The 17,619-nt window shown below is 30.4% G+C and overlaps 5 protein-coding genes across 13 annotated transcripts; 3 read left to right on the top strand and 2 right to left on the bottom strand.

Moving 5' to 3' along the window:
* Positions 1–19: 19 nt before the first annotated feature.
* Ifc (delta4-sphingolipid-FADS-like protein ifc) lies at positions 20–3,606 on the top strand. Of its 4 annotated transcripts, none has more exons than XM_072904619.1 (7): positions 20–150; positions 963–1,245; positions 2,022–2,198; positions 2,301–2,440; positions 2,565–2,778; positions 2,893–3,104; positions 3,237–3,606. In XM_072904619.1, the coding sequence occupies exons 2-7, from the start codon at positions 1,164–1,166 to the stop codon at positions 3,375–3,377; spliced, it is 966 nt and encodes a 321-aa protein (XP_072760720.1). In that variant the 5' UTR covers positions 20–150; positions 963–1,163; the 3' UTR covers positions 3,378–3,606. The 4 variants fall into 4 exon arrangements, with proteins under 4 accessions (XP_072760720.1, XP_072760722.1, XP_072760723.1 ...); XM_072904621.1 differs by having other exon boundaries at positions 60–150; positions 973–1,245; XM_072904622.1 differs by lacking the exon at positions 20–150 and adding an exon at positions 299–535 and having other exon boundaries at positions 973–1,245.
* Positions 3,607–4,258: 652 nt separating this feature from the next.
* Noc1 (Nucleolar complex protein 1) lies at positions 4,259–7,595 on the top strand. 3 transcript variants are annotated; one of them, XM_072904776.1, is made up of 5 exons: positions 4,259–4,336; positions 4,439–5,580; positions 5,679–6,291; positions 6,387–6,809; positions 6,994–7,595. In XM_072904776.1, the coding sequence occupies exons 2-5, from the start codon at positions 4,468–4,470 to the stop codon at positions 7,533–7,535; spliced, it is 2,691 nt and encodes an 896-aa protein (XP_072760877.1). In that variant the 5' UTR covers positions 4,259–4,336; positions 4,439–4,467; the 3' UTR covers positions 7,536–7,595. The 3 variants fall into 3 exon arrangements, with proteins under 3 accessions (XP_072760877.1, XP_072760878.1, XP_072760876.1); XM_072904777.1 differs by having other exon boundaries at positions 4,262–4,316; XM_072904775.1 differs by lacking the exon at positions 4,259–4,336 and having other exon boundaries at positions 4,343–5,580.
* Positions 7,596–8,228: 633 nt separating this feature from the next.
* Positions 8,229–10,593, bottom strand: LOC140672578 (chromobox protein homolog 1). Of its 4 annotated transcripts, none has more exons than XM_072904827.1 (4): positions 10,455–10,593; positions 9,726–9,849; positions 9,407–9,641; positions 8,229–9,228 (listed from the first exon to the last, which is right to left on the bottom strand). In XM_072904827.1, exons 2-4 carry the CDS (start codon positions 9,819–9,821, stop codon positions 9,002–9,004), a joined length of 558 nt encoding a protein of 185 aa, XP_072760928.1. In that variant the 5' UTR covers positions 9,822–9,849; positions 10,455–10,593; the 3' UTR covers positions 8,229–9,001. The 4 variants fall into 4 exon arrangements, with proteins under 4 accessions (XP_072760928.1, XP_072760929.1, XP_072760931.1 ...); XM_072904828.1 differs by having other exon boundaries at positions 9,726–9,837; XM_072904830.1 differs by lacking the exon at positions 10,455–10,593 and adding an exon at positions 10,200–10,397 and having other exon boundaries at positions 9,726–9,837.
* A 333-nt stretch (positions 10,594–10,926) lies between these two features.
* Positions 10,927–13,031, top strand: Idh3g (Isocitrate dehydrogenase (NAD(+)) 3 non-catalytic subunit gamma). The gene is made up of 3 exons (XM_072904528.1): positions 10,927–11,087; positions 11,179–11,411; positions 11,746–13,031. Exons 2-3 carry the CDS (start codon positions 11,196–11,198, stop codon positions 12,682–12,684), a joined length of 1,155 nt encoding a protein of 384 aa, XP_072760629.1. The 5' UTR covers positions 10,927–11,087; positions 11,179–11,195; the 3' UTR covers positions 12,685–13,031.
* Positions 12,681–17,555, bottom strand: LOC140672396 (probable ATP-dependent RNA helicase DDX10). The gene is made up of 12 exons (XM_072904527.1): positions 17,324–17,555; positions 17,052–17,243; positions 16,698–16,970; positions 15,971–16,092; positions 15,687–15,888; positions 15,451–15,613; positions 15,101–15,284; positions 14,854–15,030; positions 14,516–14,754; positions 14,211–14,398; positions 13,605–14,023; positions 12,681–13,531 (listed from the first exon to the last, which is right to left on the bottom strand). The coding sequence occupies exons 1-12, from the start codon at positions 17,411–17,413 to the stop codon at positions 13,408–13,410; spliced, it is 2,373 nt and encodes a 790-aa protein (XP_072760628.1). The 5' UTR covers positions 17,414–17,555; the 3' UTR covers positions 12,681–13,407.
* Between the last annotated feature and the right edge of the window lie 64 nt (positions 17,556–17,619).

The raw sequence follows: 17,619 nt of genomic DNA, 5'->3' as shown, positions 1-17,619 counted from the left end.
ACGTCGAATGTTGACAAGACGACAACTGAACAGCTGTTTTGCTGAGCGCGACCATTTATGTGTAGGTGAAATGTTATACGGCTGTCGCAAAATTTGATTTATCGTTTTTCTTGATAAGACGTGATAGTGAATAGTAAATTTACAATAAATGTATGTACATAAAAAATATCAAGTGTATATTTTATTTTTCTATTATAGGGAATATAAAAAAAATAAAAGATTACGCGCTATTTATATATATATTTCTTATATATTTTGTCCTTTATATATTTTATCTTTATAGAAATTAGCGATCTAGTATAATAGAAGTTTATGTAATTGCAATTTTATTTGTTCTTCTCAACTTGTACATATAACCTGTGAGCTGTGGCGTAACTATATCACAGATATGAGTCACATTTCATATAGAGGATGTCCTAAAATTATCAAATAAACTTTCATCAATTATGTACAGTGATAAAGAACAAATTGAAAAAAGAAAGTCATGATTTTCTAATAAATAACAAAGAATTTTAATTTTTTTCTATTTGGCAATGTAAGTAAACGACGCACAATCTTGTTTTCTAAATTTATTTTAAATTGATCGTAAAAGCATAAATATTAAATTATAATACAATAGTATGTTTGTCAAGTTATTTAGATTATTAGAAATTTGAGAATTTATAATTCCTAAGTTTATTAATATTTCGCTAAGGTCTGATTGCACCAACATTATTTTGGATTTAAGTGAGACTTAAATATGTGTCTTTCTTTCTAAATGAATAAAGACATGCAGACATATATTTAAGTCTCGCTTAAAGCCAAAATAATGTTGATGTAATCGGGCCTAAATCTAAATGACAATTGACAAAATAACTTGCACTGACTTGTAATTTTTTCCAAAACATATAACCGCATTGACGAGTTACTATTCTCGTTAGAGATATAACATGACTAATAAAACGTATTCGTTAATTTTTGAGCACCCTGTAGAACTATATGAATACGAGATACCGGCATCACATGAAGAGATTGTGAATTCAAGATTCAAGGTTCAAGGGCGTGTACGTAGCGGGAAATAACATTTATTTTGGTTTCTTGCCTGCACTATGTCACTCAATTCTTAGATTCCATTAAGACTCATATTTCTTCTTCGCCTTTTATACAATAATTATCGTGGAAAGATGGGCCAACGTGTTTCAAGAACGGACTTCGAGTGGGTTTATACAGAGGAGCCGCACGCCACACGACGTAAAATAATTTTAGGTATGACAGAACACTACACAGAAAAAAAGTAGTTAATTATATTAATGTGTTATCAATTTAACAATCATTTCTAGCAAAATTTAAACAATGAGGTTTAATCAGTGTATATAAGGTTAAATACTCTAACATATATATATATATAGTTAAATTAATATATAAAATTATATATTAAGTAAAATTAAAAGATATGGAAGACATGAACTATAGTATTTATTTTAAAAATTATTTTTATAATTACTTGAGCTCACTATGTTCTTAATCTATCGTTACATAAAAATTATAAAACATATAAAAATGTTAAATTTAGGAAATATTTAGATATTAGAATTAATCTAGTAAATTATGTGCAATTAAAAATGAATTAATTTAGTAAATTGTATATAATTAAAAACTAGCAGTTTGCTTAATATAATATGTAAGGGGTTATTTATTATTGAAACTATTTATTAATATTTAAAATTTGTTCATGAGAGATACAAAGATTTGGTATTAAAAAAATTTACTGAAATATGTTACACAAGAATTATAGATGATTTCAACTTAAAATATGTAATTAATTTGAAATACATATTATTTGAAGTAAATATATTTTTCACTGTTTTTAATCATCAGATAGATTTAAGAAATTCTGCAAATAAATATTATTTTATAAATATGTTATATAAATATTACAATATTTGAAAGATATTTTATTGATTTTTTAAAATCATAATTTTTTATTATTTTATTCAGTTAACTTTTATGTTTATTACAATAATAATGCTTTTTTATTCCAGAGAAATACCCGCAGATTAAAAGATTGTTTGGATATGATCCAAACTTTAAATGGGTTGTAACTGGAATGGTATTAATACAGTTCTTATCATTTTTCATTGTCAAAGACTTAAGTTATCCGAAACTCTTGCTATTAGCATATTGCTTTGGTGGGGTAATAAACCATTCTCTTATGCTTGGTATGTATATATATTTAATGTTTTAACATAGTAAATCTGTATTCTAATGTGCATATTATTTACTAATATATAACTTTTAATACATTATGTATTGTTTTATAGCGGTACATGAAATTTCTCATAATCTTGCCTTTGGACATGCCAGACCTATGCATAATCGACTGTTTGGTTTTTTTGCAAATTTGCCAATAGGGTTACCAGTATCTATTAGTTTTAAAAAATATCACCTTGAGCACCATCGTGTAAGTATTATAGGACTTTGTATAAGATATATTGTATGATTTACATTTTATTTAGCGCGATATGTGTTATATATATATTCTTAATCCCACATGCATATTAATAAAGTATATTTTTGATGATTAGTATCAGGGAGATGAAAAATTAGATACAGATTTACCAACATTACTAGAAGCAAAGTTATTCAATACAACTTTTGGGAAGTTGTGTTGGGTATTGTTGCAACCATTCTTCTATGCATTCCGGCCTCTTGTAACATATCCAAAGAGACCAACTTTTCTAGAATACATCAATTTAGTTATACAATTGACATTTGACGGTTGTGTATGGTATTTTTTCGGTAAGTTTCAGAATTTGCTTATAAATGAATAATAATAATAATTAATATGAATGAATAATCATTAATAATCTTAATTTATAAATTATTAATAAAAAGCAAAATATATAATTCTAGGTGGTAAAGTATTGTTTTATTTGCTTATTGGTTCATTTATGGCAATGGGATTGCATCCTGTGGCAGGACATTTTATATCAGAACATTATATGTATAAAAAGGGTTTTGAGACATATAGTTACTATGGGCCCCTGAACTTCATCACTTTCAATGTTGGATATCACAATGAGCATCATGACTTTCCTGCAGTGCCTGGTTCGAGATTGCCAGAAGTATATAAAAAATTATAATTTTAATTAACAGTTATTATACAATTATATATGCAGATGTATATATATATATATATATATATATATATATATATATATATATATGTTGTTTATTATTTTAACTATTTTATATAGGTGAAACGTATAGCTGCAGAATTTTATGACAATTTGCCACAGCATAATTCATGGGTTTCTGTTTTGTATGATTTTGTGATGGATCCTGAAATTGGGCCATATGCAAGAATGAAAAGGAGGCATCGTGGACTAGATCAATAGATTTTATCAATTTCTCAAATTTTTGATAGGAATATATATTATATATAATCATAAAATTTATATTATTAATTCCATTATTATGGAAAAATGCATGATTAAAAGGGGATGTAATTTAGAAATATACTTTATTATATTTGAAACAAAAATGATACAAGTTGGAAAATACAAGTGTATTTATCTATGTACGTTGTAAATGGAGAAAAAATTAGGAATGATATTAATCTATAACAAATATTTTCTTAATATTCTTATCTTATCAAGTTGTTTATATATCTCACAAGTTTCTGTTTTCAAGAATCTAGTCGCAATACTATTTTCTGATTAATTATTTTTTTTTTTAATTAGCATGATGAAGAAAATAAAAAAAAGAAACGTGACTTATCTTTAATTCTTTCTCCATAATTAACTACCATACTTTTCTTTCTTTTAATATTCTTACATTATTTAATTGTGATTATTTTCATTTTCAAAAACAAGTTTAAATTTGAAAATGTATAAGAAAAATATAAGATTAATATATGAATGGATTATATATCAAATAATTTTGTTTATTCAATTATATGTTAAAAGTTTATATATATATATATATATATATATTTTTTTTTTATTTCATAAATTATAAATATATAATATGAAATAAAGATTACAGTCGGACCTCTTATCCTACGAAATAATTTTAATAATTTTTTTAATAGTACGTATATTTATTATCCATAACATGTATTAAAATAAAAAAAAGAATTTGTGTGATATTCAACTAAAATAATATATATATTTTAAACAATTATGGATTTAGTACGGACATGAACCAACTGGTTGTTTTATCATGGTACTGAAAAATGGATCTGGCCATATAGTTCCGCTCTAATAGATCCAGTTGGCGTTAGCGTACTACAAGGATCTGGAAAATTTCTAGAGAGGCTTCAATATACCTCGTTGGTACTTAACCAATAACTTAGGCAATAACATATTTGCAATTATAAATCTTATAAATATTAAAGCATTGCATTACGTATAAACATATATGTATATTTAACATTTTTCTAATTGTTTATTATTAGATCTATTATACAAAGTATCACGTGGAAAGATGAAGAAAAGGTTTGGTGATCGTGATAACCTCGCTAGTGATAAACAGAAATGGTACGAAGAATATCAGAAGACAGAGAAACCTTGCAAACATACTGTATCGGAAGTCGATGTATTGCGTTTGAAAGATGAGGGGAAAAAATATTTGGACGCGGAGACTGCTACTTTTCAATTAAAACAATCCAAGTCGCACGACTCGGAAATGAAGTGGTTGAGGACGGCGTTGCAACAAGGTACTACCTCGGATAAAATAGCAGCCAGTATAGTATTGGTGCAGGATAATCCAAAATATAATCTGGGTCGTCTGACATCCTTGGTGTCTCAAGTGCGAGGGGCCAAGCACAATCAATGCGGCATGGTCATTATGTCCCTGAAGGAACTCTTTCTTACTGACCTATTACATCCCAAATTTAAGTTGTTGAAATTCGAAGAACAAAATCTAGATAAACTTGATATAGGAAATGAAGACTCCATCGTCAAGACAAACGGCTCCAGAAATAGATTGTTAGCACATTGGTACTTTGAAGATCAACTTCGCCAGCAATACGAATGTTTTGTATCGAACTTGTCTCTGGTAGCTTCCGACACAGTAGATACAAATCGCGAGAAGGCGATAGCTGCAATGACAGATTTGCTGATAGGTAACGCCGAACAGGAACATAAACTGTTAGAGTTGCTGGTAAATAAAATTGGCGATCCACAGAGTAAAGTTGCATCCAAAGCTGTATTCTGCATCAATAAGTTATTGTATGAACATTCAAATATGAAGCTCGTAATTCTGCGAGAAGTTCAAAAGTTGCTGTTTAGAAAAAATGTGGCCCAGCGTACTCAATATTATGCTATATGTCTGTTGGCGCAATTTGCTTTGGATAAGAACGACGATGTAATAGCTGCTACACTGATAGAAGTGTATTTTGCATTTTTCAAAGCATGTCTGAAGAAAGGAGAACCCGATAGTAGGATGATGGCAGCAATTCTAATGGGCGTTAATAGAGCGTACCCCTTTGCCAAAATAGATTCGAAAGTATTAAATGAGCATATTGATTCTGTCTACAAAGTGGTACATCTTGGGTCATTTAATGTCTCTCTAAACGCCCTTAATTTATTGCATCAAGTAAGTATTAAGGAATAGTATTTGTTGTAATATCGTTGAATATATTTGATCTTTGAATTTTCAATTTATAATATTAACAAACATTTATATTCTTTTAGATAACAGGCAGAGACGAATCTCAAGCAAATAGATTTTATTCAGCCTTTTACAGGAAGTTATTTGATCGGCAGATAGGAATAGCGACAAAACGCGCGATATTTCTAAATTTGTTGTATCGAGTTCTTCAGAAAGATCAAAGTATAATACGTTTATACGCTTTCATTAAGAGGATTTTGCAAATTACGTTCTACTTTTCTGCAAATATGGCGTGCGCTATACTGTACATCGTCTCAAAAGTTCTTCAAGGACGTCAAGATCTAAAACATATGTTGCTTAAATCACAAACTGTTAAAATCGAGAATGATGTATGCGAAATAAACGACGACTTATCAGATGTAGAGGAGATTGGTGTGATAGAAAAAACTAAAAATGAAGAAAACTCCATTATGTTATCGAATATTACGATTGGCGCGGACAACACATCGGAAACGATGCCTGATATAAAGGAAGAGACGGATATAAAAGTTGACGTGCAAAATGTAAAAGCATACGATCCTTTTTGTCGTAACCCGCTTTATGCAGGTGCAATCAAAGGATTTAACACTGAACTCGAAGCATTGTCTAGACATTTTCATCCAAGTGTCGCTTTATTCGCAAATCAAATTATTCAAGGTATGATAAATTTTAAACAAAAATTTTATATGCAATTTATATTCGATATATGTAGTTGTTATTTATGTGAATTTATTTATTTATTTAATTTGTAGGAAACCCAATTACGTACACAGGCGATCCATTAGAGGATCTGACATTGATCCGATTCTTGGATCGATATGTCTTTAAAAATCCAAAGAAACTGGATGATAAAAAGGTACAGAGGACAAACGATCCCTTGGCACAACGCGCCGGATACATACCTAAAGGTATACGCTCTTTACCCGTTGATAGCATGGCGTATCTCAACGAGGCAGAGGAGCGAATACCAGTGGATGAATTATTCCTCTATCGATACCTAAAGAAGAAAAATGAGATAAAGCAGCATATTAAACAAGAAGATGATGATGATAATGAAGACGTAGAAAGCGTTAATAGCGAAGAATTCAATGATATGCTGGATCGTATGGGCAGCAAACAAGCAGATATTGACGATTTAGACATTGCGGCGAATATTGTACCCAGGAAAAAGAAAAGTAATGTTACATTTTTTACGTCATATAAAATATATCTTTTTTTTCTTTTTTTAAAGAGAAAGTGAAAGAATAATTTTTTTTATTTAGGCTTTATAACTTTAATATATTTCACATTCTTATAGAAACCATTATTATAGAAACCACGAGTAATATTCTTTATTTTAATTACATTTATAATTTTCAGAAGTCAAAATAGATGAAGATTTTGATGATAATGAGGAAGCTAATGATGAGGATAGTGATGCTCAGTCTCAAGATTATGATAATGATGATATATCGGAAGATACTTATGAAGACAATATTGCGGACGACGAATTGCAAAATTTAAGTGATATTGATGACATAGATCTTGTTGACGTAGATGAAGATTTGAGTGATATGGAATTTAACGATTCCGATGATGGAGAAATTTTAGATAATGAATTAATTTCCAGTTTGAATCGAAAGTTGACAAAAAATTCGAAAAATAAAGAAAAGAAAAAGGGGAAAGGAATCGATAGCGATATATTTATGTCGGCAGAGAAATTTGCCGAGATGTTGGAAGAACAAAGCAAAACGAGAGGAGGGCACGGCAGTAGTAATACTTTTAACAGTAACGACGGTGCTAGTGCTAAACAAATAGATTGGGAAGTGAAGCGGCACCAACGGTTGAAAGGGTCATTTGGTAAAAACAAGCGAAAATCTGTCCAATTTAACAATAAACAAGTTAAAAGATCCAAACGATAAATATATAATAAACATGTTTTACAGAGATAATTTCGTTTACATTTATTCACAATAAATCTCTTTTTTTTTTCATTTACTCTAAATTGATATTTTGAACAATATAGAATAATCTGAAAATGACGAACAATTCAATTATTCAATTACTATTATTTGTAAAATCATATTAAAATCACACACTCCAGTATATATATATATATATATTTATCTAAAATATATAATATATATATATATATAATGATATATTACATAATGATACATTTCCCTGTTATTGCTTAATACGTTTATAGTACAAATATTTATTTGTCGTTAATAATACAAATTCAATTTTTGATATAATAACGATAATTTAAATAATGCAATATTTTAATACAATAAATCGTCTTTAAACATATTATATTATTTAATCATTATTTTCAACTAATTTTTAGTTCAGAAATATTAAACTATATAAATTAAATAAAACTTTAATTTGCTATAGATGATTATTTGTTAATAATTTGTCTTATTTTCATTAGAAAACATGGCCTTTCATTGTAATTAATATGTTATCTAGTCTGAGTTTATAAATTTTAAACTTTATAGGTAAATAATAAATATAAAATTTTTTAAATTCATGTTTATAGAATATATAGAATAATGTAATATAGAAAAAAATGTGTAGAAACTTTAGAAGAAAAAAGGAAAGAAAAGTACTTTGATAATGATAATGTCACTATTTATTAATAATACATAAATCTATCTTTGAAGTATTAAAAATAATTATACAATTCAATTCAAAGTATTATTTGTGTGTAACAGAAACTTATCGTATGCTTTGAAAATATTTATTGAAAATGTTTTCAAAAGAGTTCTTAAGTGGCAGTCCTTAAAATTTGAATCTAAATTGTTTTTTTGATGAATAAAATATAAATGTTAGACATTATATAATTAATTTATATATCTTTAATTATTAATAAGATATATAAAATATTTTTAAAAATTTCGAAACTAGCGATGTTTAGGGACATATTGTTCTATTAAATTAGCAATGTGGACACGCCTAAAGGTAACAATAAGTGCCGCGAACGACGCCTCATTGTTAACGTGAGCAGTAAATGGTAAAGCAGTAGGCGTGAATCACAAAATTTAGCCAAGTTATAAATAGAAAACAGCACTGTAGTACTTTAATATTTTTAGCAAGAGTATGTATATATATATATAAAAATAAAAGAAACCAAATATTAGAAATTGTTTTACATAAATAAAAATTGGCCACTTTGACGGATTAAATATATTGACAGGACTGTGTTAGGGTGCTCGCTTGTAACTCTCCAAAGTTTGTAAAAAAATGTTAAATCTATATTTGCAATGTGTGCAATGACAATGGATAAACTTGCAAGTTGTTTCAATTTTTTTTTATATGCTTAAAAAATTCAAATGCGATATATTCTAAAGCGAGCGGTATATGTGTATCTGTAAGCTGGACGCTACTCTGGGTCCGGTTTTGTAGAATTTTCTTCGTCATGAGTGGGGCTGTGCCACGTAAGTCGTTCCTCATAAAACTTAATTACAATCTGTGGACACTTTTCATTGGCAATGCGTGCAGGCACTAAATCTGCATCGTCGGTTCCTTTCCATTTCATCAAAAACATCAACTCCCCGCTGGAATCTGTCGCGCCGATGATACGTTCGGGTTCCAAATTTCTGTCAAATCCTATAACATAAATACATATTTGCAATTACATTGAAATTCGATAATGTTTATCTTTATTAAAATAAACATGTACAATGGCTTTAATATCTTTCAAAAAAATAAGAAAAGAAAAGGAGAAAGATAAATAAAAGTAAAAATTATATATTTTAAAGAAATTTTCGATGCTTCCCTCCTTTACCTTCCGGCTTCTTTTCTTCTACTATTGACTTTTTCTTAGCCTGAGTAGGTGTCGGTGTACTGGCGCTTTTTCGTTTCTTCTCTTTCTCCTCATGACGTTTTCCAGATGCCGCTGCCTCTTTTTTTTTTCTCTGCTCTTCAAATTGCGCGATTAAGTCTGGACAATCCAAATTTTCTTCAGGCTCCCAAGTGTTCTCGTCGTTTGAATAGCCTTTCCATTTTAAGAAATACTCCACCTGTAATTCAGAGAGAAATCTATTTAGAATAATAAATCTTAACAACCAATAGTTACAAAGTATAGATAACAAGATCTCCCATACCTTTCCCTTCACAACTCTTCTATCTAAAACTTTCTCCACACTAAATTCCTCCTCTGTTTCATTGTCCGTAGGGGGTGATTCCTTAACTTTACTCATTATGGTTCGTTATATACTGTAAATAAAACTAAATAAATTTCGTTATTAATTTTTGCCTTTTGTCTAGAAAATCATTTATACAATTGTAACTAAAAAATAAAAGATGCAACTTCTGAATTCATACAAACAAACGACAAAGTATATCAAAAAATTCTCTTCTCTCTTTTTCAATGAAATGAAAAACTATAATCGACTATCAAGTTTGCAGTACAGTGTGACATATATGTAAATACAATAAAGGCTTTTTTCTAAATAATTACACGTCGCGTTAGATGTACTTCAAATGATATAAAAAAAAAAAAAAAAAATTAAGAATTACAGGAAAATATGAAAGTTTAAAATTCACGTTAACGAGTGTAATCGTACATGCTCGCTTACGATTCTCATGTAATCTGCAATAATTCACAAGCAAGAGATCCAAATTGAATTCTCCTAAAATGAGAAAGAGAAATTAACGCGGCTGCAAAATTAAGCATTATCGGATTATCGGAGGTTCGAGCTCAAAATGGCGGAGACAATAACGTTGGCGGCGACGCGTTTACCGGCACTCGTGACTTTATTCCCATTACGTGTCAATAACGTGACTCGTTCGCATTTATAGCACGCCCGATGACAAAGACATCAAACACTCACCTGGGGCGTTGTTACACCGCGTCTTTCTCAAAGTAGATCGTTGTAGATTACTCTATATTACTGTGAGCGAAGCTTTTCGGCTGTTTGTAGTGCGTCACTTTGGTTGCAACCTCGCGACATCGTGCGTTGCCGCGAAAAATGTAAGGCTAGTTAACTGACCGCCATGAAAATCCCTAGATTAACAACGGCCCAAGCCTCGTTTACAATGAATCGTTGGTCGTTGATCGTAAGCAACTTAACCAATCGTATTCGAGTATTCTTTTCGAAATTCAATTGTGATTGGTTAAATTTCTTACGACCAACGATTCGTAGACGAGGCTTAAGCCTTGTGTCCACGATCCGAGAACTCCAAGAAATTGACCAATCACAGTTGAATGTTAGAAGAATAATCAAATCAAAGGTGATTGGTTAATTTCTTAATTTTGTTGTATAGATTTTATTTTTTACGTTCTAAAAGAGTGCAAAAAGTGTAGGTAACAGACTGTACTCGGTCTCAGATTGAACATCTGGGTGTTGTGTAGTCAGCTGTGGTGCGTGGTGCGCTGCGATGCGCTGTTGATTGGCGAAAATATAGACAAGGTCTTCGAGGCACTTGGAGGGTATTGTTAAAATAGCATTCGTAAAAGTAACACGGTACGTAATGAATAAGATCATATTTTTTTCTCTTGTTGCGCGAATGTCTACAATCAACAAATAAATTTGATGATCTGTGAAATATTTACAGCATAACACTAGGTCGAGATGGCTGCCCGTTCAGTTCTGAGATATATGAAACCAAAGCCCGTGATGTTCCAAAGCCATCGATGTGCTTCTCTATCTGGCTTCGATATTCAGCACAAAACTCCTACCATGAAGAAGGTGATGCCCATACCAAAAGCCCAGTACGGTGGTAGGCATACTGTGACCATGTTACCTGGAGCTGGTATCGGACCAGAGTTAATGACTTATGTTAAAGAGGTATGTAAGCAGCAGTCAAAATTTATAGCTTATAATGGTGTAAACTTAAAGATAGAAAGCTTAGTATATTACTATTTCCAGTCAGAAAGCTGACATTGAAATGAATTTATAAATATATTTATTTATTTATATAAGAGGAATATATATATATATATAAATCTTTCTTGTCTATGATTGTATTTAATAAAATTTGCTGACAATTTGTTTAATTCTTGATGGTAGAGTCTATCAATTTATAAAAACCATTTTATAGACATTATTTTGATGTATAACCAACATTACATAAAATCTATATCTATGAAATACATATTATTTGGTTAATTATTTTCTCTAGGTTTTTAAATACGCTGGTGTACCAGTAGACTTTGAGGATGTTGAGATTGATCCCAATGCAACCGACAACGTCGACTTAGATTACGCAATTACTTCGATACGCAGAAATGGAGTTGCATTAAAGGGTAACATAGAAACACGTAGCACACAAGCGGATGTTATTTCACGAAACGTTGCGTTACGAAATGAACTTGACCTCTATGTAAACGTTCTGCACTGCGTATCCTATCCGGGCGTCAACTCTCGCCAGAAGAACATCGATATAGTGATTGTCAGGCAGAACACCGAGGGCGAGTACTCCATGCTGGAACATGAAAGCGTCTATGGGGTCGTCGAAAGTATGAAAGTTGTTACTCGCTGCAACTCAGAACGTGTTGCACGTTACGCCTTCGAGTACGCCAAAAGGAATGACCGGAAGAAAGTTACGACGGTCCACAAGGCAAATATCATGAAGCTCTCAGACGGACTCTTTTTGGAAATTTCACAGCAGGTTGCCAAGGATTATCCGAGCATCATCCATAACGACATGATCATCGACAATTGTTGCATGCAGCTGGTTTCGAATCCACATCAATTTGACGTCGTGTTGACGACCAATCTGTACGGCGCTATCGTATCGAACGTCGTGTGCGGTTTGTTAGGCGGTGCTGGACTATTGGCAGGCAAGAATTACGGCGAACACTACACGGTCTTTGAGCCGGGAACTCGTAACACCGGCACCAGCATCGCCGGCAAGAATACCGCAAATCCCATCGCGATGCTGAACGCTGCGGTAGACATGCTACGTCATCTGGGTCACAAACATCACGCTATCATTATACAAAATGCGATCAACAAGAGTATTAATCAGGGTGTGCACACCCGCGATCTTGGTGGCACTGCGACGAGCAGGGAAGTCATTGATAATATATTGAAAAATATTAAGTTCGCAACTGCTTAAGACTGAAAATTTTTATTCTAAAAATCTCTTGTAGTAGCTGTTCACAAAGTGCGGCGAATTTAAAAAAAAAAAAATACCAAGAAGCTTGTGTGATTGCTCTTTTTAGTGAAATCATAATAATAATAGACTAAGATAGCTACGACAATTGCGATTAAAGTTTTGATAATAGTTACCAGATTTCAGGCGTTCGAAACTGCAAATATCTCGCACAAAATTGCTATGAAATACTTGAAAATATTTCGACAGGTTTCAAACTTCTTGCTATAAATCACAATGTATTCTGTAATATAATAATTTGTGTAATAATCGGAATTTTATATATAAAATATATACTATATATATAAGAATATAGTAGCACTTCCTATAGACAAATTTACAAAATGCTGTGACTATTGTATTGTGAAAATAATTATGTGAAATTCTTACCATTAATATACTTTTAAGTATCCTACCATTAAAATAATACTCTGCTTAAGTGAAAGATATGGTCATAATTCATTAACGACAAACTGTGACCAGATGTTCAGATATTGCTTTAGTACAATTTTATTTAGATATATAAAAATTTTAATATAATGTAAAATTACACTTTATTACTTTAAGATTACATTGTGAACTATATATATATATATATATATATATATATATATATATATATATATATATATATGCCGTGTTCATATGAATAAAATGTAAATTTACATTTCTAAAAAATATTTGGAATTAATTTTGTAATAGTTGCAAAACTAATTCTTCATCGGCCTGTAAATCAGTAACATTCGATACTTTCTGTCTTTTCCTTATCTTCTTATACTCCTCTTGTGTCATCAATTTTCTTTTGGATGGCCTGTAAGACAAACATGAAGAATGAAAGTCTTCGAATTTATTTACAATTTATACAAATAATGTGCTCCTTTTACCTGTGAACTACACTTTCTTTCTCAAATTCATTTTCCTCAGACTCGTTAGTAGACGATGCTTCTTCATCTGTATTTCGTTGCTTGCCATATATTTTATCTGGATCAGGTAACCACGAAATATCAGGACCTTCACCAGATTCATCTTCGCTAACATCATCATTGCCAACATCAACTTCTTCATTAGACGAAGAAACATCTTTCTCCTCCTCATTATTTGCATCTTTTTTCTTCTTAGCTTTCAGTTTTCTCTTTTCCTCTCTATGCTTTTCTTTAATCTTTTCTCTGAATCTTTTTTTATCAAACTGATCCTCCTCGCGCAAGATTTGCCTAGCTATTTCAATATTAATACCAGAATCGTCTTCATTTTCATACTGCCGAGCTAATTCTGACATTTTCGTTTTGGTAGAATCGATTAATTCCTGAAATATAAGTATTTTTGTTAATTTCTACTTTTATTTAGAACTTTATTAATTTCAACACGAGCGTGCATTAATTACTTTATGTATGCAATTTTATAAAACTATCACAGATTAAAAATTAATAACTTACACATGCTTATGTTGGAAAAAGAAACTATGTATAAGAGGCTTAATATAATTCTCTTACCTGTCCCTCATCATCAAATGTAGTCTTTTTGTTAGGTATAATATTTTTTTTGAGAATCTTTTTGGCCAGTGCAACCTTTGTAATGACTTTCTTTTTATTTGCAATCTTATCATCTTTCTCTGTTATTGGTATATCAATATCTATATTTTTCCTCTTTATAGTTAATATATCATCATCATCACTATCATCTATAAAAAAAAATTATACATTAAATGATTAATTAAACACATTTTGTGTGTGCAACAGAAATAATCGTCCTTAGTTTATATAATACAAGATAACGAAAGATTGGTTAATTTTCTTACCAAACTGAAGAGAAGTAAGATCTTTCTTTTTAATCTGTTTCTTTTCACTATTTGCAGTATCAGGAATATCACTTGTGTCAGAACTGTCTCCACTATCTTCTTGCTCACTGTCATTTTCCGAATTGGTTGAAATTTTATTTGTCTCTTCATCTCCAATCTTAATGTTATTATCAGCCGATATTCTTTTTTGCATTCTTTGCAAGAATCGGATTCTTGGAGGAATAGCTAAACCTAACGATCTGTGAAAAATCAATCGTGAAAAAATACTCAACATATATGTACATAAATATAATATAATGTACATTACGATTTAAGTTTGATCTTTTTTTAATACTTACTTGGCATACGCATCTGTGTCTAAAGTATGCACATTGAAGACCTCTTTATCTTTCATTAGGAAAACTGATTTGATATATGCTATAAAAGCTCTCTGAGCTGTTTCTTTCAATGCTACATCTCGCGCTAATAAAGCTTCAAGTTTACGATGTGGTGACTGCAGCTTGTTTGGATTGATTCTAAATATAAAAATAATGGACATAAGTACGTCAGAGCAAAATTCTTGTATGTATATATAATAAATCTTACTTTATCATATTTATTGGTATTTTACGTTGTTTAAGCTTTTCGACCATCCCCTCTTCGGATGGCAACAAGACTAAGAGAGACTCGCCACCACTTTGAAATCTGGCAGTTCTGCCTGCTCTATGTATATAGGCATTGGTGTCTTCTGGACAATCCATTTGAAGCACCCAATTTACAGCAGGAAAATCTACAAAATTGCAATAATATGCTATTTAATTTAATATGATAATATAAGACTATAAAAAATTTTCATTCTATGTATATCTATTTTTTTGTGACAAAAAAAAATTCCAATATTAAAATTATAAAAATTTATAAAAGATATTCAAAGTATTATCATAAGATTTAAGTACCTAATCCACGAGATGCAATATCAGTGGCAAATAAGACAGCATATTGCTTCTTACAAAATGTTTCATAAATACTCATTCTTTTTAGTTGATGAAGTGTGCCATAAAGAGCTAATAAACTGACGCCAGGACGTAGTCGACAAAACGCTTCATACATATATTTCACCTGTAAAAATTCATTTTAGATAAGTAAATTATTTCAATCCGGCAACTTAATATTGATATAAAAAGATAATTACCTGTTTACAGCTAGAAAAAAATACAATAATTTTCTGCTTTAGATGATTCCGTATAAAAGACCACAGCATCGCTATTTTATCTTCTAAGGAACATACAATGTAATTTTGTTGTAAACTTTCCGGTGTGGTATGCGTAGAATATTCGTGCACAGACACATATAACGGATCCTTGAGGCTTAACCTTGCTAGATCTTTTACAGATCTAATAAAAATGTAAAATATACTTGATATAACATTCCAAAATAAAATTCTAATTTCATAAAATTATCCTTCAATATACATACTTTGTTTGTGTCGCCGAAAAGAGCAAAGTCTGTCGTTTGGGTGGTAAATTTTCAATAATACAATTCATGGTCTTTTCAAAACCCATGTCTAAACAACGATCTGCTTCATCTAACACTAGTACCTATAATTTATTATATCTTCATTAATTTTTCTTATGTAATTATTCTTATATAATAAAAACATCATTTTTGGATATGTTATACAGTTTTTTTTAAGAGATTAACATTCTTTTAATTTAAAAAATTGACAACTATAATTAGGTAGTTTAAAAGAGAATGTTCTAGGTTTTTTTTAGCACTTATTAGTCATGCAATAACCATTGCTCAAAAATAATTAAAAAGTTTTCAATGGCATTCAAGTCTGTAGTTTCTGTGATTTATTTAAAATTTTTAAAGATAAAAGTTTTAAGAATGATCTTGACTTTATATAAATTTTTCTTTTCAATATTTTTAAATCTTGATTTGAATTATTATTTAGATTTTGTTTTGAATAATAATTATAAAATTTGTTATATTTTTAATAAATGTTTAAAAATTAAAAATAACATATAAATTTCTTTAGAAATAATAAACAAATTATTATGCCATATTCATCATGTAGTTTCTGTCATAAATTATATATTTTTAGGATAAAAATTATGAAGTAAATCCTTAAGAAGTTAAGAATAAATACCCTATGCTTATTAAAAAAAAAACTAATTAAAAAAAGATATTATTTCGCAATTACCTGCATATTTACACAATCAAATAATGGATTTTCATCCATATGTTGGAGCAGACGTCCTGGTGTACATATCATTATATTGCATTGATTCATACGTTTCTTTTCAAATTTCAAATCCTTTCCTCCTATAATCAGACCGGCTGAGATGTCATGGTAGTGACCAACTTTTCGCAATGTCTCATATATTTGATACGCCAGTTCTCTTGTTGGTGTAATAATTAGTGCGCCTAAGCCATCCAATCTTGACCATTGTTTGCAGTATAAAATTTCTAAAACCTACAATAATAACAACAATAATATATCAATTATATATCATATCAATAACACAGACATGAGAGATATTGATACAGTTCATACTGGAATAAGAAAAGCCAATGTCTTGCCGCTGCCAGTCTTTGCAGCTCCCAAGATATCGTTGCCTTGCAAAGCCAAGCCAATGCTTTGCCTCTGGATATCCGTCATGTCGACATAGTTATTTTCCGATAAGCCCTTCAAAGTGAGCTTTGACAAGGGAAGGTCGCTGAATTTTATTGTTTTGGTAACGTTTATCTATAATTAGATTGCAATTAGTTTACATTTTTTTCACTGTTATATCTCGTTGCATTTTATATATGAGGTTATATATTTACAGTGTTATACTTGGAGCATAGCTGCTCGATTATTTTACTCTCCGGTATACGTTTCTTTTTCACGTAAGCCTTCACCTTCTTATTTGTCATTGTTATTGATTTTATTTTTACACTTTTTAAATTATATAACAGTATCAATCACTATTTTACTCGGTCTTCGACATTAAATACAAGTTTGTGTGAGCACATCAGAACACATGGCTCGCATAAATAACCTAACCTAACCAGATGGAAGCTTGAGATGACGGCACTTTCATGCCTTGTACAGTGGCGCCTTTACACCATTAACAACACAC

Source organism: Anoplolepis gracilipes, chromosome 13 (genome assembly GCF_047496725.1).
Source record: "Anoplolepis gracilipes chromosome 13, ASM4749672v1, whole genome shotgun sequence".
Taxonomy (NCBI): Eukaryota; Metazoa; Arthropoda; class Insecta; order Hymenoptera; family Formicidae; genus Anoplolepis; species Anoplolepis gracilipes.
This window is presented reverse-complemented; position numbering and strand designations above follow the sequence as displayed.